This window comes from Muntiacus reevesi, chromosome 1 (assembly GCF_963930625.1).
Source record: "Muntiacus reevesi chromosome 1, mMunRee1.1, whole genome shotgun sequence".
Classification (NCBI taxonomy): Eukaryota; Metazoa; Chordata; class Mammalia; order Artiodactyla; family Cervidae; genus Muntiacus; species Muntiacus reevesi.
In genome coordinates, this window is record NC_089249.1 from 174,068,212 (window position 1) to 174,096,128 (window position 27,917).

A 27,917-nucleotide genomic window follows, 5' to 3' on the forward strand; every position below is an offset into this window, starting at 1 on the left:
TTGATTCAGACCACGAGCTGATATTATTATCTATTTGAAATTACATCATTCCAGCATGTTGCCAGTGTGTCCAGGGCCATGAGGCACGTGATTAAAAAATACATTAATCAGACATTCAGGCAGTTGGCATTCTTGATTGGATCATCCCACAGCCCTTTGGAGGAAGATGCATGCCCCGTCTGGGACAGGATCTGGGACAGGTGAGGGAGAGGAGACCTGGAAAGGCGCTGGGGTGCCTTTGGCTGGGAGGGGTTATGCCCAGACTAGACCTGTGCCCGCTTCCCCACAGCCCCTGCCGCCTCGCTGGCTGCTCTGAGCTGCTTAGCCCTTTGGCAGGGTCTGGGTTTATCCCCTTCTCCCCGTGTAAGGTGCAGGCAGACTGTGTCAGTGCTCTGGAAACCACCCTTCCTCATTCTTGGTCTGCCAGAGCTCACGAGTCAAGAGCACGGGGCCCTGGCCCTTGGCCCGCTGATCACAGAGCCTTGCATCCTCACGGGTTCCAACATGTGAACCCTCTTGGTAAACGGGTAGCATCGGGAGGCAGGGGCGGAAGGGTGCCCAGGGCAGAGCTCCAGCCGAGGAAGCCACACTGCAGCCTGGTGGTCAGCTAGTCTGTACACCCCAGATGGGGGCAAGCGGGTTTCTCTCTACCTGGGGGCATGTTTGCCCACCCGGTTCATAGCGACAGCGTCCAGGTGGCAAGAATGCAGGCATATAGGACTTGAGGCCCTCTGGTTTCTCCCCTCTCCTCCTCCTTCCCGGGCTGCCCTGGGATCCAGGAGGAGCGTCTCCTGAGGGCTCGCCCTGCCCAGGGCTGGCTCTGTGCCCGCTTCTGTCCTGGAGTTCACAGATTCACAGAGGAAATGCGCAGCCCTGCCCGCCAGGGGCCCGCTCCAGGCGCACTCGAAGGAGGGTGTGCTTTATCTCCCAACCCCCTGGCTGCCAGATCCAGGCTCTGGCAGATCAACACCCAAACCAGATCTCTTTTTAGAGAAAAGAGGCCACTTCCAGCATCGCACGGGCACTCCTCACCCACTGTTTGGGTTTTCCAATCTGATCGCTCATATCTGATCACCTAGAAACTGAAAAATCGTACACGCAGAGTTTGGCTTGTCGATGTCTTTGTTTCAAGCATGTTAAATGCAGCACCCTGGTGAGCAGTCTACACGCTGCAGCTATATGTTCAGACATGTGTTAGCAGTTCCTTAAAAATAACAGGACTTTAAAAGAGCAAAGGTACCTGACAGTCCAAACGTGGCCGGGGATTTCACCTGCCACACCATCTCGTCCTTCTTGATCTCAAACACCACGTTGGCATCCTGGAAGAACTTGTCCATGAGGGGCTTTAGATGCTCCAGGTCTCCTGTGACCAAGGCAGCGTGGTACTCAAGGACTGGCGACCCAGCTCTTGCTTGAGTCTCTTTTTCCATCTTCTGAAAGATCTGAAGCCTCCCTCTAACTGGCTCTGACCGTCTGTCCATCGCAATGCTGATGATCTCAGAAAAGCTCTCCAGGAAGGGGAAAGATGGTCTTTTGGAGTGTGAGCTATTTCTATTGTCATTACTCAATTGTCATCCAGCCGGGGCTGGGTGGTGGTGTATTTATAACTCCTGTGGGCTCTGATGTGATAACCGTCACTCGGTATGACCAGCATCATGTGACCACCGAGACGCCAAAGAGCTCAGCCACCCCTTGCGATTGTATACATGTGAACTCTTAGAGCCAGGCCCATCTGTGTGTCTCCCCAACAGCTCGCCACAACATGCGGGCAGACAGCCTGAAACAGGCGGGCAGCTTGTTCCTGCTGTGTAGGATGGCTTCTTCTATTTCATCCTCTTCCTTAGCTGCTGTGGCCAATGGTGAGCGGATGTGTCTTCTGAGGGTGGTGTCGGCCCTGAGGCTGTGTCAGGGAGACCCAGCCGGACACTGCGAATGACCAGGTCTGCACAGGTGTCCCGGGCGGAGGCCCCATGGTAGGACAGACCGGGGATCCCCAAAGGCACCATCATCTGGGGCCTGCGGGTTTCTTCCAGCTGTTGAGAACTGATCCCAAGACGTGCATCTCTTGCTGAAGATGAGAGATGCCACAGTTTTTTTTAATGAATGGTAACAGCTCTTTCTTAGTAACTCACTAGTTACTGGCTACTAGTTCAGGGCTTATTTTATTGTCTAAATATTAATAAGGTTTAAAAATGGAGTTACCATATGACCCAGAAATTCCACTCCTGAGCATTTGTTCAGAAAAGATGAAAACTCTTAATTCAAAAAGATACACACACTGCAGTGTTCATAGCAGCGCTATTTACATACAATAGCCAAGACATGGAAGCAACCTAAATGTTCATTAACAGATGAATGGATAAAGAAGATGATGTGGGTATACACACGCACACACACACATACACACACATATATAATAAGAATATTAGCCGTAAAAAAGAATGAATGCCATTTGCTACAGCATGGATGGAACTAGAGATTATCATGCATCACCCCATAAGTGAAGTGGGTCAGACAGGGAGAGCCAAATATATCACTTATATGTGGTATCCAAAAAAATGATACAAATTAACTTATTTATAAAAAAAGAAGTTAGACTCACAGACATAGAAAACAAGCTTATGGTTACCAAAGGTGAAAGTAGGGACAGGGATAAATTAGGAATAAACCAGGAATTTGGGATTAGTGGCTCAGCGATAAAGAATACACCTGCAATGCAGGAGTCACAGAAGACATGGGTTTGATCCCTGGATCGGGAAGATCCCCTGGAGCAGGCATGGCAACCCACTCCAGTATTCTTGTCTGGAGAATCCCAAGGACAGAGGGGACTGGTAGGCTACAGTCCATGGGGTCGCAAAGAGTCGGACACAACTGAAGTGACTTGGCATGTATGCATGTAGGAATTTGGGATTAACAGATACACATTACTACATATAAGACAGATAAAAACGGCTGTAAGCACGGGAAATTATATTCAATATCTTGTATTAACCTATAATGGAAAAGAATCTGAAAAGTAATCTATATGTATATATATATGTATACACACACACACACATATATAATATATGAAACAGAATCACTTTGCTCTAACCCTGAATCATTGTAAATAAACTATACTTCAATAAAAAATTTAAAGACTAATGAGGTTATTTTTTCTTGTAGCATAGATAAGACCCAGTTCTCACATATTTTTCCAGTTCTTGGTTTTCCCCTGCCAGGAAGTTGGGAAGGGCCAGTGCAGTGGGGCTCCCGGAAGCTGTGAGCTGTAGCAAAGCACGTGCCCAGAGGCTGCAGGGAGGAAGGTGGCAGGAGGGGGCGGCCTGGTCCTCGGAGGGGAAGCCGTGGAGCCGGTGCCCAGGAGAGTTAGGCACAGAGACTCGGGGGGAGGGAGTGGAGATATCAGCGGCCGCCGTCCTCTGGGTACCAGCGGTAGCCTAGGGACCCATCGCTACAAGCAATGTTTGTTTGTTGCAGACAAACACCCAGCAGAGAGACAGCAGGAAAAAAGCTCCGACATCAAGGGACAGGGCTCATGAGGCAGCCCCTCCTTAGTCGCATCTGGACTTCCTAGGCACCCTCTTTCCCCACGTGCCTCTCTCTCAGCCTCCTCCACTCCCCAGAGCAGCCCACTGACCTTCCCTACTCTCTTTAAGCCCTTCTGAAGCCTGAGCAGGATCTCTGTCTTGGGCCTTTATTTTGGTCCTATATTCCCTGGGGTGCCCCTTTCATCAAGATTTTCCACGAAAAGGGGACCCAGCAGAGGACCCTGGCTTTCTTAGTGGAACTTGCAGTAAAGGGTGGACAGGAAATTGGAGGCTTTTACAGTGGCTCAGATAGGCTGTATCAGATAGGCTTAGAGTCTGCCTGTAATGTGGACCCGGGTTTGATCCCTGGGTCGGGAAGATCCCCCGGAGAAGGGCATGGCAACCCGCTCCAGTATTCTTCTGTGGAGAATCCTATGGACAGAGGAGCCTGGTGGGCTACAGTCCACGGGGTCACAAAGAGTCGAACGCGACTCAGCAACTAACAATGGCTTTCGTGATTTAATAAGGGGACTTCCCTTATGACTCTGCAGTAAAGAATCCACTTACAATGCAGGAGACACAGGTCTGATCCCTGGGTAGGGAAGATCCACTGGAGAAAGAAATGGCAGCCTACTACAATAACAATATTCTTGCCTGGGCCAGGCAAGAATATTTTAGTACGACATGGACAGAGAGGTCTGGCAGGCTGGGGTCACAAAGAATTGGACTTGACTTAGCAACTAAACAGCAGCATGACTTAATAAAGATGTGTTTTACCCTCGTCATAGACCTGACTTCCAGGCATAAATGTATTCAACAGGCTGACCCAAGGCCTGGAGCTTCTTCCAACGGTAAAGCCCACACCTCCTCTTCGGAAGGGGACTGCAGGGTGCTGGACAGGAGAGGTGTGGCTGTCTGTCTGTTCATCTGTGCAGGCACATAGGTTGAGCTGACTGTGTCTTGAAGGCTGAAGAGCTCATGTGGATGGCAGACAGTGTAGGGGATGGGGGTGACTGAGAACACTGCTGGGTGCTGCAGAAAATGCAACAGTAAAGTATACAGATCATGTTTGCAAGGAACACACAGGCTTCATTGGACACAAGAGACAGCAGTGTACAGAGAATGATGCATCACTGGGAAGACCATTTCCCTTCTAGAATGTCCACTAAATAAAATCTTTGACTCTTTCCTTTTCATTTCCTGATTATGTCATTGCCCTATTCATTTCAATAGCAATATTAATTCTTTGGATATCTCATTTCTTTAAACATAGCCATTTTGCCCTGTTATATTCTCAGGCTGATAGTTTGTAAATAGAAACATTTCTGAAAGACTTTTCATGTACAACTATAATCCAGGATCCAGCTGGAGCCTGTGCTTTAAACTGGAGCAATCTTTTGTACCTGATGCAAGTTGTCATGGGTTATTTTTAAAAGGGGTGGAAGCCTGGAGGTGAGTCCAGTGATAAGAGCCATTCTACCCTGTGTTCTATGCTAAATTTAGCTTTCCAAGTGTTATATTTGTCAACAGTGCCCTAAATACCCAAGCTTGCTTTCAGTGGGTAGGGAATAGTAGTCCAGAAACAGACTTGGTTCTTTGTGAGAGCTTTTTAAAAATAGCTCATGGTAGACGGAATTGGTTTCATAAGTAGGACATGGAGATTATCAGGAGCATAGCAGAGTTATTGTTGTTTAAAGAAAAAGAGCTGTATGTGTGACTATGACATCAAAAAAGTCAAAGTAAACAAACAAAAAAGCCCCCACCAAAGGCCCAAAGTCCACCCATTCATTCACCTATTCATTCAATAATCATTTGTGTAATATTATGTTCTAGGATGTGTTGCTGGGTTTGGGGGATTCAGAGACAAAAAGGTATTTACCCTCAAGAAACACAGAGTCCTGGCCACAGCAATTAGGCAAGAAAAAGAAATAAAATGCATTTAAATTGAAAGAAAGAAGTCAAACTGTTACTATTTGCAGATGACATAAGACTATATATAGGAAACTCCAAAGATTTTTACCAAAAAAGTACTTGAATCAGTAAATAAATTCAGTAAAGTTGCAGGATGCAAAATTAATATACAGAAATCTGTTGCAACTCTATTCACTAATAATGAACTATCAGAAGGAGAAATGAAGAAAACAATCCCATTTACAATTGTGTCAAAAAGAATGAAATACCTAGGGATAAGCTTACCTAAGGAGGTAAAAGATCTGTACTCAGAAAATGGAAAGGCATTGAGGAAAGAAACTGAAGGTGACACAAACAAAGATTTTTGGTGCTCGTGAAATGGAAGAATCAATATTGTTAAAATGTTCATACTATGCAAAGCAATATACAGACTCAATGCAATCCCTATCAAAATATCAATGGCATTTTCCACAGAACTAGAAAAAATTATCTTAAAATTTGTATAGAACCACAAAAGACCTCAAAGAACGAAAGCAATCCTTATATTTTTCTAAATTTTATTTTCTTGGCCGCACTTAGAGGCTCACAGGATCTAAGTTCCCCAACCTGGGATTGAACCCTGGCCCCAGTGGAAGCACCAAATCCTAACCACTGGACATGTGGGAATTCCCAGTCAAAACAATCTCGAGGAGGAAGAATAAAGCTGGAGGTATCATGCTGTCAGACTTCAATTACTACAGCTTTAGCTACAAAGCTACGTAATTAAAACAGTATGGTACTGGCACAATAACAGACACATAGATCAGTGGAAAGAATAGAGAGCCCAGAAATAAACCCATGCACGTATGGTCAGTGAATCTACAACAAGGGATGCAAGGGTATGTGATGTGAAAACATCTCTTCAATAAATGGCTTTGGGAAAACTGAACAACTACATGGAGAAAAATGAAACTGGGCCACTCTCTTAAACCATATACAAAAATAAACTCAAAATGAATTAAACTCTTAAATATAAGATCTTAAGCCATAAAATTTCTAGAAAAAGATATAGGCAGTAACTTCTTTGACATCAGTCTAACCGATATTTCTTTGGATATGTCTCCTGTGGCAAGGGCAACAAAAGCAAAATCAAATGGGACCTATTCAAACTAGAAAACTTTTGCACATCAAAACCATCAATGAAACAGACAGGCAACCTGCTGAATGAAAGAATATATTTGCAAATGAGATGTCTGGTAAGATATACAAAGTATATAAAGAATTCACACAACTCAATATCAAAAAATGAAATAATTCTATTAAATTACAGGCAGAGGACTGTCTGTATCTCATTTTCATCACTCACCTTCTCAGCTTCCTTTAAAGGCAACATATAGCCTTCAAGATGCAACCCATGACTAATCTTCTCTGCCTGTTAAAGTTGATATGAAAAACAGTTTCTTTCAAGAGTGAATCTACATACAAAGTTGCTCAGCAATTGTCAAAATCTTCGAGGAACTGAATAAAACAGAAGAAGGACCAGGAGATGAGAATTTTAGTTTTCAAATAGGAAGAGAACTTGATTCCTCAAAGCCTGAACTTGACATCGGTCTTGGGCAAGGTCCCTAAATGGATCATGAAAAGGTTGGATTGGGAGTATTAAGAAAAGAAGTGGGGGCACTTGGAGCTCTGGGGTCACTAGGAAGAAGTCAGGGTGGACTAAGATAATTTTATTTTGTGACATGTTTTTCTCATTAAAATACAGTGAGATGTAGGCATAGATATGGTAGGCATAGATAAGGTTGAAAATCTTTCAGAGAAGATGGAGAAAATACGAGTCATTCTTTAGGAAAATCTTGCTAAAAATCTCAAACTGGAGAAATAACATATATGGTACATGCAAGGCATTGCTGAATTCCAGAATCACGGGAGCTTTAGAAACACTGATGCCTGAGAGATTCTGATGTAATTGGTTGGAGGGTACAGCCTGAGAATCAGCCAAATGAGAGACTTTCCAGATGCCTCTGACATGCAGTCGTTGCTCGAAAGGGAAGCCCAGAATCTGAACAGACTAAATCTCTCTAAGAGCTGGCCAGGTAGTTCACTGGATGTGAATATAGCTTTGTAGAAAATATGTTAGGGACTTACAAGTGTAATGTTTTGTCCGTGGGAGACCCAAAAACTGTTTCCCCTACCAAGGCTTGTAGCGTTGGTAGCTAACAAGAGGGAATTTTTGCTTCTCAATCAAATGAGATGAAAAAAAAAATCCACCTTGCAATGATAATGAGATAAACAAAAGCTAGTGTTCAAATGGTAATTATTATTTTCATGTGATATCAGGGTCTTTGCATCCTGCCATTGAATTGATGAATGATTGATTTTCTTTTCATCAGAAGCATCCTAAGATGAGTTCTGATGATATTCTGCGGGAAACCCAGCTGAGCCTGAAATGTGAAGCTAGTGGGTTTGTTACAGGGCCAGCCTGCTTGTTTGGGACTTCGACGTTCCATGTGTTTGGGCCTCGAGGCACGGCTTCCTTGTGCTCTTGGGAAAGGGCTACTGTGGATTCGTTCCTAGGCTGTTGGGCCAAGGTCTAGCTTCCTTCTGGGGCCCAGTGTCCGAGTAAATGGGCACAGTGGGGCAAGATGTCATCCCCTCTGGGACATCGTGAAAGTCTGAGCACTTTCTCAAGTACGCCAGTGTGTCATCCCGTTATGCTGCTCAGTTTTCTGCTTCCTACATGAATCGTTTCTGTAAACACCCAGGGACCAAGTCTCACATTCGTACCACCTGGCTCGGGCCTCCCAGTGGCTCCGTGGTAAAGAATGTGCTGCCAGTGAGGGAGAGGCAGGCTCGATCCCTGGGTCAGGAAGACCCCCTGGAGGAGGACATGGCCAGCACTCCAGCTTTCTTGCCTGGAGAGTCCCGTGGACCGAGGACCTGGTGGGCTGCAATCTATGAGGTCAAACTGAGGCAGACACAACCGAGCGACCAAGCACACACACCCTGCCGGGCACGGAAGCCCCGTCTTACTGTGGGTTTCCTTTCACACGGTTTTTGATCCTCACTCTCCTTTTTTTCATTTCTAAAGGCCACTCCTCCTTCATTCCCCCTCCCTAAAGCTTTTTAAAATGACAGCAATTTTCCCCTTAGGGCTACCAAGGGTTACCATGGAGAATAAATTAGGAATTTGGGATTGACTTACACACTACTATTATAAAATAGATAAACAAGAACCTGCTGTACAGCACAGGGAAGTCTATGTACTCAAAATTTTGTGATAAAAGGGAAAAGAATCTGAAAAATAACATATATATGGATGTATAACTGAATCTCTCTGCTGTGAAAGTAGCACCATGTTGCAAATCAACTATACATCAAAAAATATGTAAGTGAAAGAAGCAAGTCACAAAAGAATTAAAAACATTTCTTAAAAATAATAAGCTGGGCAGGTATGGAAGGCTCTGGTTTCTTTGAGGACCATTTTTTAAAAAGCATTTAGTGAATTTGTTACAATATTACTTCTGTTTTATGTTTTGTTTTTTGGTAGGAGGTGTATGGGATCTTAGCTCTCAGCCTGGGGATCGAACCCTCACCCCCTGCGTCTTAAGGTGAAGCCTTAGCCACTGGACGGTCAGAGAAGTCCCGTAAGACTCTGCTTTTAGGAGCCCAGGACACATCCACGCTCGCTGAAGCCAGTCACACAGCCATAGCATCCGAAACATGGACGTATCCTAACCTTCTCTCCAAATAACAATGCTAGCACAGCACACCTCATTTAACAAAACATTAAAGCATCGTACTTCCTCAGATCAAGTGTATCTATTAATAATGACTTAAATTGTCTGTACTGATTTCACATTATTAAGAAATCTCATTCCCATCATGTGGAAGAACACAATAGGGGTGGGGGGTGGGTGTCGCTAACTTATTTCCAAAGAGCACGACCCGGCTCGGGGCAGATCCTGCCAAGCCACACGGTCACTTCTCATCACAAATGCCATCTCATGCAAAGGTCAAGAGCCGCTCTCATCCAGAGTCCAGGAGGGCTCTTCTGGATGCTCAGAAGCGAAGGTGCCCTTGAGCGCCGCCACTCACGGTGGCCAAGGGGGAGATGGAGTAGCCTGGTCCTCGGCGGGCCCAGCCACGAGTAAACAGCCCTGGAAGGACATTTACAGGCTCTGGGGGACCGTGCAGGAGAGCAGCTCCCTGATAAAGGTGATGGCGTTTCTTTACAACTGTCATGGGGATTTAATTACATGATGAAATTGCAGCTCCTGCCTCTTGAGACAAATTGCCTGTTCAGACTGATTGTTTTTTATGAATCTCACACAGGGAGCAAAATGCTTCTCTCCCGAAGTTGGCTTGGTCTGATGGTTATATCTCATCATCCTTTACATCCCTCCTAGAAATGAGGAGCTTACTGATCCTGCAATTGAGGGGAGGGGTACACCCGGTGGTCTCTTGGCTGTTTTGCAACTCTGCACAGAGCAAAGCCAGCCCAGTGATGTCTGATGGATTGAAAGTTCATTGACCTTATTTTTCTGTTTGCAAAAAAAAAAAAAGAGAGAGAGAGAGAGAACTTTGAATTTCCAACAGAAAAATAAAAGGCATGATAAGAAATAGAAATGACTGCAAAACATATACACAACATCCAATTTTACCAATGTGAAATGCAAGTTAGAAAAAGAGATCTTTTTCATCTATCCAATTGTGAAAGGTTTTTTAATTTAAAAAAAGTTTTGGCTGTGCTGGGTCTTTGTTGCGGCACATGGGCATTCACTAGTTGTGGCCCAAAGGGGCCTCTCTAGTTGAGGAGCCAGGCTTCTCTTGTTTTGGAGAACATGATGCAGAGCATGCTGGCTCAGTAGTTGTGGTGAGTGGGCTTAGTTGTCCTGCGGTGTGTGAGATCTTAGTTCTGCAACTAGGGACCGAACCTGAGTCCCCTGCATTGGAAGGTGGATTCTTAACCAAAAGCCCACCAGGAAAGTCCCCTGAAAGGTTTTTTTAAAAAATCAAGTTTTGGAAGAGTTTAGTGAAACATATTTCAGAGTTTGCATGTGGAAGGGTAAATTTCTATACCATTTGGAAATATTCTATATTGAGTGTACATGGATGGGGGCATTTTTCAGGTACCAGAGGCCTACAGAGCTTCAGAGTAGAAATCCTTGCCTTTAAGGAGGGTTACACTTAGCAAGAGAGAGCGAGACTAGATGGCTCTTAGCTGGCAAGTGGAGTGAGATCCCTGATGGATAGGGGCCAGGTGTGAAGATGAGAATGGATCACGGAAGTTATGAGAATGACAGGAGGTAGGGGTGGGACAGGCTTTTTCCGAAGGTGGCATCTGAGTCAAGTACAGAGGGAATTGAAGGAAAAGATGGCTCATGGTCCCCGAGGGTGTCCGTTTTCCTCTCTTGGCCTGCGCTGGGGGACCTGTTATCCCGGGCTGAACAGGAGGCAAGCATCCTTGACCTCAAGGCTGTGTTGGTGGGGCCCAGGGTGCAGTCTAGAGGGTGGGTGCTTAGGAGACCAGGTAGGCAGAGCGGAGACCTGGGGAGAGAGTGAGCCACCGCCAGCCGGTCTGGGGGTCAGAGTCGAGGGCCTAGACCTTGGCTGACACAGAAGTGCGCTGCCCAGACGCTGCTGTCAGGGAGGACTTGTTGCCCCGCTGTGAGCTCCTTCTGGGGAGAGAGCCACCTCCTTCCCGAAGGGGCAGCCCCCAGTGGGGCAGACCTAGAGACCGAGGGAGCTGGTAGACGGGTTCTGCCGTGGTGACTTCATGTGGGGAAAGCATGACCCGGGTCAGCTCTAACGCTCCCCTGGGGCCTGGCCGAGATGTGGGGGGGGGCCTGGGTTGCAGGTCAACCTCCCCGCTGCCCATCCAGCCCTCTCCCGTCCCCCTCACAGGTGTGGATGCCCAGCAAACACCCTGCAAGCCACATCACCTGGCTGTGAACTGGGCCACCTGGAAGGACGGGTGGGCGTGTCGCCAGAGTGGGTGAAGACGGGGCAGCAGAGATGGCCTGTCCCAAGGCCAGGAGGGCCGAGAGGGCTTGGGGGGTGTGTCACTGAGGCCTGGGGCAGACCAGGGTTTCTCAACCACCTCAGGTGAAGACTAGGAATTTAAACTTTTTTTATTATTATTTTTAAATTTTTTGGCCGTGTGGCATACAGGCTCTTCCCTGACCAGGGATGCTCAAGCTCCCACTCTGGACAAGGGGAGCTCGGAATCTTAACCACTGGACCACCAGGGCAGTCCAAGGATTTTTTTTTTTTTTTCTTTTTTGGTCCCAATTTGTCATAGAGTGATTCTTCTTCAGAACACAATTAAAATTAATTACAAGAAAAAGCAAAATGGAGAAAAGGCAGAATTCCAAGTCCAGTAATCACACATGTGGGTGTCATGTTAACTGTCAAGTTGCTGTCAAGGTTTCTAAAGGTTTGCTGTCAATTGTCACAGCGAACACTTTATGGAACACGCCCTCCCCTCAGTGGGCTGTGAGTAGCACCCGTGCTGACCAGTCACTGGAGTACAGGGCGGGTGAAGAGATGCCGGAGAGGTGGTGGAGTGGGTTCGTTCACAGCACGTATTTTAAGCCCTCAGACACGGGCTATAAAATTGGAACTGTTCATTGTTGGACAGGGGTTGCTGGGCCTTTTTGGTAAAGCATCAGATAATAAATATTTCAGGTTTTGTGCATCCTATGGCCTTTGTGGCAACTACTCAGCTCTGCCATTGTAGCATGAGAACCGCCATGGACAGTATGTTAGTGAATGGGTAGGGCTGTGTTCTAATAAAACTCTATTTATAAAAACAGGTAGCTGACCCTCAGGCAACAGTTTGCAAGCCTTTGTTGTACGCAGTAAGGAACGCCTGCAGGCTTACAGCAGGAGAGTCACATGAACCTCAAACAGGAAAGTTATTGCATCTTTCTCTGCATACCTTTTCCACCCTTCACTTCAGTGAAATGTGCTCTTAATTCTCATGGCAAATTTGACTCAACAACAGTGGAGCATCTGGGTACCAGGTACACATTTGTCTCTTTCTTTTGTGTCTATCCTGCTTTGGGTTTGGTAAACTTCTTAATTTAAAAATTGCTTATGTATCTATTTACTTTGGGCCATGCTGGGTCTTCCCTGCTGTATGGGCTTCTCTCTAGTTGTGGTGACTGGGGGCTATTTGTTGCCATGTGGGGACTTCTCCTAAGTCACTGCGGATGGTGACTGCAGCCATGAAATTCAAAGGTGCTTGCTTCTTGGAAAGAAGAAAAGTTATGACCAATCTAGACAGATATTAAAAAGCAGAGACATTACTTTGCCAACAAAGGTCTGTCTAGTCAAAGCTATGGTTTTCCCAGTGGTCATGCATGGATGTGAGAGTTGGACCATAAAGAAAGCTGAGCACCGAAGAATTGATGCTTTTGAACTGTGGGGTTGGAGAAGACTCTTGAGAGTCCCTTGGACTGCAAGGAGATCCAACCAGTCCATCCTAAAGGAAATCAACCCTGAATATTCATTGGAAGGACTGATGCTGAAGCTGAAATACTTTGGCCACATAATGCAAAGAACTGACTCATTGGAAAAAACCCAGATGCTGGGAAAGATTGAAGGTGGGAGGAGAAGGGGATGACAGAGGATGAGATGATTGGATTGCATCACTGACTGAATGGACATGAGTTTGAGTAAGCTCCGGGAGTTGGTGATGGACAGGGAGGCCTGGCATGCTGCAGTCCACACTGTCACAAAGAGTCGGACACGGCTGAGCGACTGAACTGAACTGAGCTGAGGGCTCCTCATTGCGGTGGCTCCTCTTGTTGCAGAGCACAGGCTCTAGGGCACATGGACTCAGTAGTTGTGGTCCCCCGGATCTAGAGCACAGGTTCAATAGTTGCTCCAGCATGCGGGATCTCCCCAGGTCAGAGGTGGAACTTGTGTCTCTTGCATTGGTAAGCAGGGGTCTTTACCACTGAGCCACCAGGGGGGTCCTTGCTAACCTTCTTGAATCTGTAAATTTATATCTTTCATCCAACTTGGGAAACGTTTGGCAATTGTTTCTTTAAACCCTTTTTTTGCTCCATTCTCCTCGTCTCTTTCTTGGATTCTGTCTGAATGTGTCAGATCTGTGTTGTCCCATAGCCCCCTGTTCATTTTATTTCCAATCGTTTTCCTTTCTGATCTTCAGACTGGATACTTTCTTTTAATCTGTTTTCAAATTCACTGGCTCTTTCTTCTGTCATCTTGGATCTGCTGTTTGGCCCTTTACTGATGAGAACAAGGCCACCCCGGCTTCAAGGGGGGAACAGTGTTGTTCTTTCTCCAGCCGGGCCCCTTGTGTTGCCACAGGGACTCTGGTGGTAAAGGAGGATGGAAGTGGGTGCTTGCAGCTGGTCTCAGGGCACCAGTCTCCCCACCTCTATCCTTCCTACCTATGCGAGACTTTAACGTTTTCCAGATTAGATGACCTCATTCCATTGCTGAATGGCTCCTCACTGCCTCTCTGAACACATGTAAACACCTAGGTCTAGAATTTGTGGCCTTGCACAACACAATCCCAACTTGCTCGCCCAGGGATTCCTCCTTCTCCTCTGACTTACACACCTTGTTTCCAGCCAGGTCCCACTTCCCTGGCGGGGGTGGGCTGTGTGCTTCCCATCCGCTCCCTCTGTCCGGGCCCCTTCCTTTCCATCACAGCCCATCAGATGCACATTCATCTTTCAAGGGACAGTCCAGGAGATTTTTAGTATCTTCCATATGTTGTTCTGTCTATTAATATTTACTATGTACCTTCTCTGTGCCCAGATACGGCCACTAGGATGAGCCCAGACCCTTTTCAATGCCGAGGTTCTGGGCTTAGTGTTTGGTACCAGGCTACGGGTAGTGCATTTGCTGTTTCCAGTTGGTTTCTTTGGAATATTTATCCTGAGCAGGGTGTTCCATGGCAGGAACCTCTGCCCTCCTGGAAAGGCAGAAAGGTACCTTCCCTCTCATCTTCCTTTCTTTTTGTTCTTTGGAACCCCTCCAGTGTGCTGGGGAATGATGCTAATAGAAGTGTGTCATCAGCATACATTATGTCTTTATTAGCCTGTTTCTCAATTTTGATTCTGAAAATATCCTGATTTAGTCTAATTGCAATTTCACCGTGTTCCACAGGCAGTGACGGTTCATACCGGGGGAAGCTGAGACGTGACCCTGCAGGATTTTTCTTCCTGCCCATATGCTTTGAAGTTGGACCATTAGCTCCAAGGCATACATCTCATCTCATCACAGCGATTCAACCTGCTTCTGGGGAAAAAAAGAGCTTAGGGTGTGTGTCTGGTGGAAAGCAAAGGAATATCTTCATTCTAGGTGGTGGGAAACATTTTTCTGAAGCTAAAGCAAGGGCTGCTGCTGGAACTATTTTATTCCTAAATAATTTAACTATATTCAAAGATAATCTGATGTTATTGTAGGAAAGTGTATTTCTAATAAATTCCACTTGATCTGGGTGAATCAATTCAGGCAGCGCATAATTGAGTCTGTTAGCAAGGACTTTAGCAAGAATTTTGCAATCAGCGTTAATTAAGAAGATGGGACAATAATTTGTGCATAATTCCGGATCTTTTCCTGGCTTGTGAATCAAAGTAATAAGAGCAATGCTCCGGCTGGTGGTGGGATAGTGTCATTAGGTGCTGATTTATAAGTACTTAGAAAGGTTTAATTTCATTTTGCTTCGAGCAGGGTCTCCCTGCCCCCACACGCTCTGATCAGGGCTGCAGCCAAGACAGCAGAGCCCGTGTCTCCCCATCCTTCCTCGCCATCACTGACTTCCTGCTGTCCATTTTTGTTTTTATTCTGCAGCCGACACACCCCACCCATTCACCCATGTTTTTTTTCTTAATATTCTTATTATTTGTAAAGTATTTCTTAATACTATTTGAAAAGTGTTTCTTAATACTCTCAACTATTTGAAGTGATGGACTCCATGCTCTTGATGTCGTGTCTGCGTGCATGTGTGCCTGTATGTGTGTGTGTAATGTAAATTCTAAGAGTTGTCACAGCCTCCATGGGGACATTTTTCATGGATCTTCCAGCTACATGTCTTGGGGTGGGTTTGTGTCGAGAACCCTTGACTGTAAGTCAGGGAACATACCTGGTTTGTGTGCTGCTGCTAATTGCCCAGTAAGGGAATGCGAGAATTCTGGTGTCCCGGTCTGTGAATGCAGCCATAGGACAATTATAGGAATGCAGCCTATAGGACAATTATAGGAATGCAGCCTATAGGACAATTATAGGAATGCAGCCTATAGGACAATTATAGGAATGCAGCCATAGGACAGTTATAGGTGGAAAGAGCTCTGGGTTTCCCCTTCTGCAGCTGTGGGACCTAAGATGTGGAACTCAACCTCTCTGAGCCTCATTTTCCTCTGCTGGGAAAATGGGAAAGACAGCAGTCCTTGGGAAACAGACCTACTGGAATCCTCACTGCACGCAATTCCTCCATCATTGTCTCCACTTGGGGCTGTTTGTAGCATGGACAGTCTCTAGTCTGCAGACTTGTTCTCCTAACGATCAGAACAAGGCTGGCTCTGGGCCAGGCTGCTGCTCTTTGGCGATTCAAGCTCATAAACCCACCTCTCACCAGGAGACACCTTTCCTGCCCATCTGACTTGGAGTCGACAGTTCCTATGAAAGTCAGGCCCATTCTACACACCCATGAAGGCAACAGGGTTTTTGTCCATCTCCAAAAATACCACATGTTGGTCTTAGAGTTCCAGTTTGTCCCATTTGGAAGCACCCTGAGAGATGACCCCACTAATCCCATTTTTTTCTTTCTTTCTTTTTTTTTTTTGCTGCACGGTGTGGTTTGAGGGATTAATTCCTTGACCAAAAATTGAACCCTGGGCCTCTGAGTCCTAATCACTGGGCTGCATGGGAATTCCCAACAATCCTATAGTTTTAAGTGAGGAAATTAGGGTTCAGATAGAAGAACAGACCATACAGGTTAAAGACCACACAGATAGTGGGAGAGCCAGGTTTGAACCCAGGTCATGTCGCTGGTAGTCTCTTGTCTTTGTCTATTACACTGTCGATGCACACGCACTTGTCATTCATTCAAATGTGAGTCCTCCAAGGTGGGAGCTGTGCTTTTTTAACTTACATTCAACTGTTGAGTTTTCCGTGGGGGACCTTCCCCTGCATGCAGAAGGAGGTGGGTGTAGCCCTGACCACATGGCATGCTAAATATCGAGCTGACTGAATGAAGAGTCGAATTCCACCAGCAGACGCCACTGGGCCCTTGTCCATCCCACGTTAACCCACACTTACTCTCCACCTATATGTGCGGCGGCATGAGCTCTCTTAATAAAAACCCAATTAGTATTTCTTTAACTTGCCTCCAGATGCTTAAATACCATTACCCCAAACACAACATAATGCCTCTAGTTTTTCTGTTTCAATCAAGAATTCAAGTAGCATCTTGACTTGTATATAATATATCAGCAGCAAAATCATGGAATGCTGACATCCTTAATAATAGCAATTAGTAATCAGTTGTTTCTTAAGTAGTTTGATTACGCCAGTTACCAAATTGTACAGTTGATGCATTTGGGGGGCAAGCAGGGTCTCTCCACCCTTCCCCCGCCATCCTTTCTCCCTTGCTGTGTTCTCTCAAGTCAGTGAGCTGATAGGCGTTGCAAAGAGGTGAGGTCAAATAAGTCCATTGTTGCTCATACTGAACAGCATAGACTTGGCTTTAGCAGAAAGCAGAATCAAATATTTCTTTGTGTAATGACTCATTCCAGTCATGTCTGTGGAAACGCAGACTGTGTCCACTGTTGCTAATACTAAACAGTACAAACTTGGCTTTAGCAGAAAGTAGAATCAAATATTTCTTTGCGGAAAGAGTTCACTCCAGTCGTGTCTGTGGAAGTGCAGACTGTGTCCACCTGGCTGAATGTTAGCAAAGGAGTTTGGCCTGCCCATGCAGCCAGGCCATCCAGACTTTGAGCCCTTCTTAGACTTCCCAGGTGGCTCAGTGGTAAACAATCTGCCCGCCCATGCAGGAGCTGCAGGAGACGCAAGTTCGATCCCTGGGTCAGGAAGATTCCCTGGAGAAGGAAATGGCCACCCACTCCAGTATTCTTGCCTGGAGAATCCCATGGACAGAGGAGTCTGATGGACACCACTGAATGACTGAGCACACACACAGAGGGCTAAGACCTTCTGCCTGGCTCTGGACACCAGGCAATGGTCTTGACCTCAAGGAGGTCATATTTGAGAATGAAACATTCAGTGGGTATAAAGATTGGCTCAGCAAGGTTTCGTGTTTCAAAAACGGAGACTGAGGGCTTTGTGCTCTCGTGGTGGGAGGAGGTGGGTCTGTGTGTTGGGTGGGCAGAGTGGGGTTTCTAGGGAAATGACCTTCTATAGGATCTAGGAGAAACGGTGGTCTAGGTGAGCCTGGGTTTTGTCCTGGCAGGGAGGTTTTTGTTGGGAGGGGGTAGGTGGGAAAGACGAGGGAGCAGACTGTGGATGAACTGGAGCTCAGGCTTGTTCCCCTCATCACACACACACACACACACACACACACACACACACTGCCCAGCTCCAGGACAACCTCCTTGGTTCCTCACAGCGGGCCAGTCTGAGTCTGACTGGGATTGAATGCCCGCTAGAGACTTCGATGCACTTCCTGCCCCATGGGGCATCCCAGGTACATCTTTGCAAAACAGCAGGCAGCTTCCCAAGGGCACAGGTGAGTTGCATGTTTAAGGGAAAACCTGACCAAGGCCCACTCTTCTGCCCCATGGCCAGGCAGGGCAAGTACTTTTGGGACTTTGCCCTGTTATCTGCCGAGGCTGAATTTTGAAGTTCCTTTGTCCTCTTCCCCCTGCAAGGGGCCCCATGTACACCTGAATGGTTCTCTAGAACACGTCATTCGTTCCATTTTCCTGGCTGGTACCTCTTTTCCCTATGCTTTTACTGGGATGCTGACATGGATCTGCAGAAATAAATAATAATTATTTTTTTCTGCTCTATTTTGCAGGAGTAATAAGCTCACACACGAGCACGGGGATCTCACTGAGCAAAACATGGTCCCTGGATATTTATGTTGACAAGCAGAAAGAATGGCTACTTATCTTACTGTTGCAAATTATCATCCTGTAAACAGTACTCGGAGTTCTTTCAACCAAGGCTATCCTTGGGATGGACAATTGAGCCTCCCCTTCCCCTGAAACGCCTTTCAGTCTGATCGTTGGCCCTGTCTTGCCTGGTCTGGGGGCATCTTCAGAGCCTGCCCCTTGCTGGGTCCCTCCCCGTCTTCCTGCTCATCATCCCTTGGTCTTTGCCTTCCTCCTTGGGAGAATTGAAATTCTTTCCTGTATCCACTCCCAATGCGTGCGGCATTTCAAGGTGACGCCACAAGTTCTGACCACTCACCACACGTTCTAAAGCCCCCACGTGTCCGTCTGAATGCAAACGGTTGTTGTTCCTCTGAGGTGTGTTGCCCAATGACTCACAATTACCCCTCCCCTGGAAAAGAGCCCGTTTACTCCCACACTCTGGAAAAAGGCAGCATCATTCCATTTTAGGCCGAGACAGTGAGATTTGGGGATCATGGCTTGAGAGAAGCATGGAGCTGGACGGGGCCTCAACAGTGATCCTAGCCATATTTCCCAAAGAGCGTCTGCAAACCACCAATCCCTCCCCCAAACCTGCCAACTCCCACCCCACCCCCCTACTGCTGGTGAAACCACGCAAGTCTTCACCCTGTCCTCCAGCATCCTGAGACAGCATGGGTCTCCAGGGACCGCGTCCCAAGTCTGCTCCTCCATGGAGTTTTGCTCAGGGACCCCTGCTTGGGAAGCAGTACTCAAACCTCATGCACTAGTGACAAGTAAAGGCCCTGACTCAGAGAGGGAATGTGACTTCTCTGAGGCCACACAGCTCGTGGGCGGCAGAACCCAAGATTCCCGCTGGAGCATTTCACTCCAAGGCTCCTTGAGGCGCCTGACAGGCTACCTGTGACGACACCGGGTGGGCTCTGCACTCCTGGGGTGCCATCCTCTGTGTTATTCTTGTTTCCAGTCTCCCCTTGTTCTGCTGGGCTCACAGCAAAAGCTCAAACCTCGTCACAGTCATAGATTCTTCTGATTTCTGTCTGACTTGGTGTCCCTGTCCTCTACTCCCCGCTAAGCCCTTCCCAGCGTTTCTCAGCTTTGTCACTTATCTCTGTCTGTCACTTATCTAGCCCACTGTCTGGACCTGGGCGCCCACCTTCCATCACCTCCTAACTAGATCTTCTTTCCTAACCTGTCATGTTGCCTTCAAATCCTACTCTCACACGTCAGCTGCCTCATGCATCTCCACCCCAGGTTCAAGCCCAGACTGCTTCCCCTGCAATAAAATCACTGGTAACAGGATGTGCCCCAAGGCCATGCGCTTAATCATTCAGTTACCAGCATCCTGATAGGAAAACAACCCAGAACAAGCCCAAATCCTTACAGCATGTCAGCAGCACTGACCTGTCCCTGCCCTTTTGAATTGTGCCGTTGGTCAGGGAGAAGAATATACAGGTGTGATTTAGAACCTATAGGTTCACTGTGGGAGGGAATAGGACTCCCTTCACACAAATTTCATTGGTTTCAAGTGCGCAGTAAAAAGGTGGGGATAATAAAGATGGCGCAGGGAAATCAGCAACGTGAAAATAAACGATATTTTACTTTTTGTTGGATAGGCTAGATTTTTATCCTGGATTAATAAAAATATGTTATTAATACTGAGAGATTTAGCTATTTAAAATAGTAAGATGTTACCTGTAATTTATATTAACGTGTAGCACTGACTGTGTGTCCTATTGTGAAAATATTTCTGCTACTTAATAAATGAATCAAAAGAACAGATTGGACTTCCCTGGTGGTCCAGTGGTTATGAATCTGCCTGCCAATACAGGGGACACAGGTTCGATCCCTGGTCAGGGGAGATCCGAGGGAACGCCAAGAGGCCAAGGGGCAAAGAAGCCCGTGCACCACAGCTGCTGATCCTGCACTCAGAGCCGTCCTGGAGCAACTCCTGAAGCGGGAGCCCTAGAGCCCGCCCTCCGCAACCACAGGAGGCACCGTGGTGAGAAGCCTGTGCGCCGAAACTGCCGAAACCCAGCGGTCAGCAATGAAGACCCAGCGCACCCCAGAATAAAGTGAATAAAGAAAGAACAAATTAAGGTTGCTGTTGGGCTTCCCTGGTAACTCAGACAGTAAACAGAATCTGCCGGTAAGGTAGGAGACTCGGGTTTGATCCTTGGGTTGGGAAGATCCCTGGAGAAGGGGATGGCAACCCACTCCAGTAATTTTGCCTGGAGAATTCTATGGACAGAAGAGCCTGGCGGGGTCTATGGGGTTGCAGAGTTGGACATGAGTGAGCAACCAACACACACACACACACACCTGTTGTTAAAGAACAAGAAATGAAATTTTAACTCAGGGACTTCAAATATACAAAGTCCTAACCCTCTGGGATAGGTCTGTGAAAGAGGAGCGGGTACTCGCTCCAGCCAGAATCCCGGCAGAAAGCAGGTGGCGGGGATCCAGGGCATCTCGTAGGCACGCAAGGCTCAGGGAAGCGATGGGGTCTCCAGAGGCACCGTGGGAGCCCCACTCCCTGTGTCTGAAGGGGAAGCCCAGAGGTAAGAGCTGACACCTGGGAGCTGAGCCTTCAGCCCAACGTTGAAGCCAGATCACAGGGGCCGTCTGGCAGGGACGGTCCCCGGAGCAAATACTCTGCCCTCCCCGCTCCTCGCAGAGCCTGGCCTTACCTCACCCAACAAGGGGTCAGAGAGCTCGGGGCCAGGAGGACGCGACTCACCAAGTCTCCCCAGGAGCGGGCACTGGGCAGGGGGCAGGCTGGCTCGGGAGGGCAAATGCAGAACCTAGAGCTCAGCACCCCTGGGAAGCGCAGGGGAGGAGTTCAGAGTCCCCTCCGCGCCCCAGTGCAGGCTTCTGGATTGATGCCGGTACCGCGTGCGTTCTCGGTGAGGACCCGCCCCATCCAGGCAGAGCTAAGGTCGGAACAGAGGCGGAGTGCTCTCTGGGCACACGGTTGCTAGGCCCTCGCCCTGACTGGCGCCCAGGTATCAGAAACACCGAGGAAAAGAAGAAGCAGGAGCTGGTTTCTCCCTAAAGCCTTCTGCAGGTTGCTTATATCCCCAGTGAAAGGCAGCACAGGGGACGGGAGGTGGTGGAGGGGTGAGGAGGCTGGGGGAGGGAGGAGCAGAGGGATGACCACCCCCTCGGAAGTGCCAGGCTCCGGTCTTGCCCGGAAGCGCCAGGCTCCAATCTTGCCCGGAAGCGCCAGGTTCTGATCATGCCCGGAAGTGCCAGGCTCCGATCTTGCCCTTCATCATTACAGCTCCACTCGCCAGCGCCAAGGGCCCAAGTGTGCTCCCTTTTGGTGCCCTGCCTGCATGAGTGAGCACGTGTTTGTGTGTGTGTGATGGCACACGTGCATGCAACGGTACACATGTGTTTGCACTCACACACGCATGTTGGGAAAGAATGTCTCCTGTGGGGAGGGGAGCCATGCACATCCCTTAGGAGTCAAGACAGACTTGCCGAGGGCACACTTGACAAGCTGGGAAGCAGCCTGGTGCAATTAAAAGTTGATCTCAGGTCAGTGAAAATATTTTCAGCAAGTGTGACAACGGTATTATATCTATGAAGGAGACCCACAAGATGTCAAAAAAGATATAAAGACATGAGGAGCTGTCACCCAAGGACCTGACTAGACAAGTCACATGTGAACAGGTCTGCAAAGAAAACCCAAATCCTGTGGATAAAACAGTCCTGAGCAGTAAAGAGAGGGCGGGTGAGTAAGCATGAGAGAAGGGCCAGGGTACGCCGGCTAAATTGGAGATTTAAATGTGAGTATTAATCACCCGTAATGTTCAGGGTGGGACGTGACACACACTCTCACTGACGGAATAGAAATCCTTTCAGAGAACAATTTGGAAAATTTATTCTTGTCCCAGGAATACTGCTCCTAAGAATTTATCCTAAGGACACAACCCTGAATAAGAAAAAAAGCATATGAATGCTAATAAAGACATTAATTACAGTATTATTGATAGTAAAAATGTAAACGCACAGTCCCTTCTTGCAGGAATTTGGTTTAAGTATTTCGTGGTTAATCACCTCAATAGGTGATTGAAATTAAGAAGACCAGGTAGCAACATGGCAAACACTTTAGGTGTATTAACTCAATAGAGCCGAGCACAAAACTATATCTACCCCATGAACGTAAGTCAAGGGAACTTACACATGCAAACAGGCTAGCTCAGAAAAAGAGTGGGGAAATGAGAAGAGGCCCTGTGCTGGGATGCTGACGCCATAGTTTAATTTTTCTCTTTTTAAACTTTTTGTATTGCTTTAATTATTGCCTGTGTAACACACAGATATATACTGTGTGTGTCTGTGTGTGTGCATATGTATAAGGACTTCCCTGGTGGCTCAGATGTTAATGAATCTGTCTGTAATGTGAGAGACCTGGGTTTGAACTCTGGGTTGGGAAGATTCCCTGGAGAAGGGAATGGCAACTCGCTCCAGTATTCTTACCTAGAGAATTCCATGGACAGAGGAGCCTGGCGGGCTACAGTCCTTGGGGTTGAAGAGTCGGACACGACTGAGCGGCTAACACACACATACGTATGTGTGCATAGTATATGTAAATATATATATATAACATGTATATACTTATAGTATACCTTATATGTATATCTATCTGTATGTATACTATATATATTCATATACATGGTACCTATATATATTATTTATTCCCTAAGATGCCATGGAAAAACTTGAAGGAACTTTTTGGCCAACCTAGTATATGTATATGAATACTGTGTATATACATAGTAAATATGTGTATACATACTATGACATTAGCTATATACTATGATACATACTGTATATACACACAGGTATATGCTATGTACATATATGTATACACAATACAGGCAGCATGTACGTATGTTTATAAATAGTAATCACAGAGCTGGCCATGTATCGTTCTCCTGTTTCAACCATCCGCCCTCCACACTCCAAAGCCCACCCCTTGCGCGTGCACAGTGGGGAACCCAGCAGATAGGCGGCGGTTACCTACGAGCACCCCGGGGGGCAGCGGGGCGGAGGGGTCCTTCATCCAGTCGTCGTTGGCCAGTTCTATCACGGCGTCCACGTGCCGAACGTCAGCGCAGATCAAGTCCCTCAGTCTCGCCTCATCCCCGCCTTCCAGGGCTGACTTTAATTTCCTTACGAAATCTGAGTTGACCGGGTAATCGGGAAGGCGATCAGAGATCGACATTGTACTGTCGCCTGTGTGTTAACCAAATCGTTCTTCTCAACTGAGTCCAAAGCCAGCAGCTGTGTGTCCAGGGCTGTGGGTGTGCCTATAAATAGAAGAAACGGTCAGCTGCAGCCCCGGGGGCTGGCCACCGGCCAGCAGCCCTCCCCTCCCTTCCACAGGGAGACGGGAATTAACCTCCCCAAGGCCTCCCATAGGATCCTAGAGAGGGGGCCAGTAAAGGCGTCTGTGAGTGGGAGAAGCAGAGAGCACATGGTTGTAAAAAGCCGAGCTGTCCTGGGCACTGCTGATCAACATCTTCTTTTGTCAAAGTGAGACTCTGTCCTGAATGTTTAAAATCCTTAAGATTGGGCTTGCAAATATCTGTGCTGTTGAAAGGAACATTTTCTAACGTTCTATTAATACACCACTGTAGCTCTTCACTTCATCTAAATAGAGAGTCTGGTTGACTATAAATTGACCTGACTTGAAACTGAGGAGAATGCAGGGAACTCTTTGGTTTCTAAATTCAGAGATGGACTGGCTGGTCCGGAGAAGACAAGGTTGTCACATAAGTGAACACAGACGAGTAACCTAAGTGTGAGTGGCAGCCTCTGTACTTCTTAAGGATGCTAACCTCGGCTTAAAGCATCCAATTCCATGCCCAATGGAAGTGCAAGGCACTGATGTTGGTCTCTGTGCATTCCTTGGGGATAGGGGGCTTTCCCCCCACCATAACCTCTGTCTCTAGTTGTCCTGTATCTCCTCCATCAACCTGGGCACAAAACTCAGCTACTCCAATGGTGCCTGGGTACTCTGATGATCTGAGGGGCCCCGGCTGGGCCATTTAGCTTAAAAGTCAATTTTTGCTTACGTTAAAAATTGGAATATACCAAACACATAATACTGTGCAAATTTAAGGTGTAGGTCATCTTCACTTGATGCATTTACATATTGTGATACGATTGTCATTGTACTGTTAGCTGACACCTCTGTCATGTTACAGAATTGCAAGTTTTTTTCTTTTTTTGTGGTGTAGATATTTAAGTTTTTTGAACCTCTTAGAAAGTTTGGTGTTCATATATAGCACTGTTGTCTATTATCACCATCCTGTGCGCTAGATCTCCAGGACTTACTTATTCACTGGTTGCAAGTTTGTGCCCTCCAGTGATATATCTTCTCTGCCCTCACCTAGTTTTTTTTTTTTTTCTATATTTAAAATTTAAAAAATTAAGCATAGTTTTTCAGTTGAAATGTAGTTGGTTTATGATGTTGTGGTAGATTCTGGGGCACACAGAGTGATTCAGTTATACATATATTGGTATTGTGATCAGTCGTGTCCAACTCTGTGCCGACCCCATGGACTGTAGCCCACCAGGCTCCTCTGTCCGTGGGATTTTCCAGGCAAGAATACTGGAGTGGGTTGCCATTTCCTCCTCCAGGGAATTCTTCCTGACCCAGGGATTGAACCCACATCTCTTGTGTCTCCTGCATTGGCAAGTGGGTTCTTTACCACTGCACCACCTGGGAAACCCATACATAAAATTTTGCGGAAAAATCTGAACTAATTTTTGGCCAACCCAGTATGTACGTATGTACTCATATGGCTTTTATAGAGACCCCTTCAACTTGTGTCTCAGTCTTGCCACCTCTTTTTTTTCTGTCTCCCTGTGTGATGGTTAATTTTATGTGTGAACCTGGCTGGGCCATGCTACCCCAGATACCTGGTCAAACATGTTCTGAATGTTCCTGTGAGGTTTTTTTTGATAAGATTAATGTTTAAGTTGGTGTACTTTGAGTAAAGTAGATGACCCTTCATAACTTGAGTGGGCTTCATCCAATCAGCTGTAGACCTTCATAGAACAAACACTGATGCCACCAAGCAAGAAGGGATTTTGCTAGCAGATAGCCTTTGGACTAGATCTGCAGCTCTTCCTGGGTCTCCAGCCTGCTGACCTACCCTTCAGGTTTTGGACTCACTAGTTGCCGCAGTTATGTGAGTTGATTTCTTAAAAAATAAATCCTGTGTATCTTTATTTTAAGGCTATATATATACACACACAGTCCCTCCGCATTCTCTTGCTTCTGTTTCTCTGGAGAACCCTGAATAACACACCCCTCTCCTCTCAGCTTCTCTGCAGGACTTTGCAACTTCTGTTCCATATGCTGATGCTTTTCCTTGACACGTCTACATCTGTATTTGAGGAGCCAGTCCTGGACTTCCTACCCAATATTTGTTCTCCTTCCTCCTACCTAAAAAGCCTGGGTTTTCTTTGTTGTGATAACGGGCCTGGCCCCTGGTGATTAATTATGTTCATCTTAGTCAGCAATATCTGCCCTAGTCTCCTTTGCTAGCTACTAGACTTCTTAGCCTCCCTTGTAACACAATTGTGGCCAGTAAGAGCAGGCATGATCTTCTCTGGTGCATCTGGGAAGTTTTTTGCTTTCCTGATTGAAAGGGGAGGTAGTGGCTGGCGCTTCTTTCCTCTCTCTTTCTTCTCTCCTTGAACGTGGACATGATGTATAGAGCTGTGGCAGCCATATTACAGCCATGAGGGGACAGACATGAGATGAAGTCTCAACATACTCAGGTGGGTGGAACAGAAAGAGGGGGTAAGACAGATGGTTCCTTCATGACATTTCTGAACCTTTGTCCCAGCCTCAGGCTGCCAATTTCCAGACTTCCTGTCTTTATTCCTTAAGTACTCTTCATGTGTTTTCTGTGACTTGCAGCTGAAAGTATTCCTGGTTGATGTAGGTAGTGTGTTCACTCTGCCTTTAAAATCATGAACACATCCTGGTATTGGTTGAAAGAGATGCAACAGACATAGGACAAAGAATGTGAGTCAACTCTCTAAGCCTTCCATTCTTTGGTAATTGAACTCTGGTCTTCTATTAGAAAATCTTGCTGAATGTTAAAAGGATAGCAGCTGACCCCAGACTCCTCGAGCAGAGGAACAGTGGCACCATGGGCTAGGGTCTTCAGAGAAACCAGGCAGGACCACATGAGGGGCTGCTGATGGACCCTGATGGAGACGTTGCTGGAATCTCTGGCAATGGGGCTCTGCCTGGAAAGGAGAAGTGAACTCTGGGAATCTGTATTCAGATGTCTGACTAACTTGCAGAGTCTGTGGTTGGCCTCTGGTTCTTTCTCCAACCAAAGAATGATGGGTTTTGCAAGAGATTTTAAATCTGAAATTCCAAACACATATGCTTTGTAGCATCAGATGCCTTACATTTGGAAAGAAATTTAACACCAGCTCATTTGTGTCAATACAAAGAGAGGAAATGTAGTGATCACAGGAAATTGATCGGAATTTGGGTAAGGTGACTTAAAGAAATAAAATGAGGATTATTAGAGATTGCTATCAAACTTCAAATCAGAAGGGAGGTAAAGATGAAGCACTTGTTAGGCAGATAATAAGATGACAAAGCCTCAAAATATGGCACTCACTGCTCTTAATTATCAAGCTATCTGCTGGGTGTTTAATCAGTAGCACATATACTATGCTAATTATTCTGGCTAATTTTGTTATAATGTAATTCTTTATCAACCTGCTATGTATAAATTAGGAATTGAAATGTAACTAACACAAATTATATTTAAGGCAACACGAATTTCTTTATTTCATTGTAGAATGTTCTGATTTCTGTTTGTCTTTCCTTTTTTGATTAGTTCATGGGATCCCCAACTGCTCACCATGCCTCAGTCCCCCACGGGTTGAGCCATCATTTGAGGAGGAAGGGACCAAGTACCAATATTTCCCCTTGAACTTCTTGGAAATCTTGTATTTGACTTTCTCCTTCACCAACTGTCCTTGAAAGGTATGGCATATATTTAAGCAATCAATGGTAGAGAGATCCTGGCTTTCTCTGGATGAGTTAAATGTCGCTTCATGTTCCACTTGGAGGTTTAAATAATCATCAGAGGGTACCATGATTCATGATCTTTCCCAGTATCAAGAAAATACCCTCATGCTGGGAAAGACTGAAGGCTGGAGGAGAAGGGAATGGCAGAGGATGAGATGGTTGGATGGCATCACCAACTCAATGGACATGAGTTTGAGCAAAGTCCAGGAGATGATGAAGGACAGGGAAGCCTGGTGTGCTGCAGTTCATGGGATTGCAAAGAGTCGGACATGACTGAGCAACTGAACAACCATGACTTATGGGTTTCAGTGATATATT

General features: G+C 46.5%; 1 protein-coding gene across 2 annotated transcripts in view; it reads right to left on the reverse strand.

Moving 5' to 3' along the window:
• ASB18 (ankyrin repeat and SOCS box containing 18) overlaps positions 1-23,778 on the reverse strand; it is a 71,975-nt gene extending 48,197 nt beyond the window's left edge. Inside the window, exons 1-2 of one of the 2 annotated variants that reach the window (XM_065917022.1) lie at positions 23,546-23,778; positions 1,241-1,363 (exon numbers count right to left, since the gene is read on the reverse strand). In XM_065917022.1, coding sequence (XP_065773094.1) covers positions 1,241-1,363; positions 23,546-23,750 — 328 coding nt within the window. In that variant the 5' untranslated portion in view covers positions 23,751-23,778. The remainder of the gene's footprint in view (positions 1-1,240; positions 1,364-23,545) is intronic. The other variant, XM_065917021.1, reaches the window with a different exon arrangement.
• Positions 23,779-27,917: the final 4,139 nt, after the last annotated feature.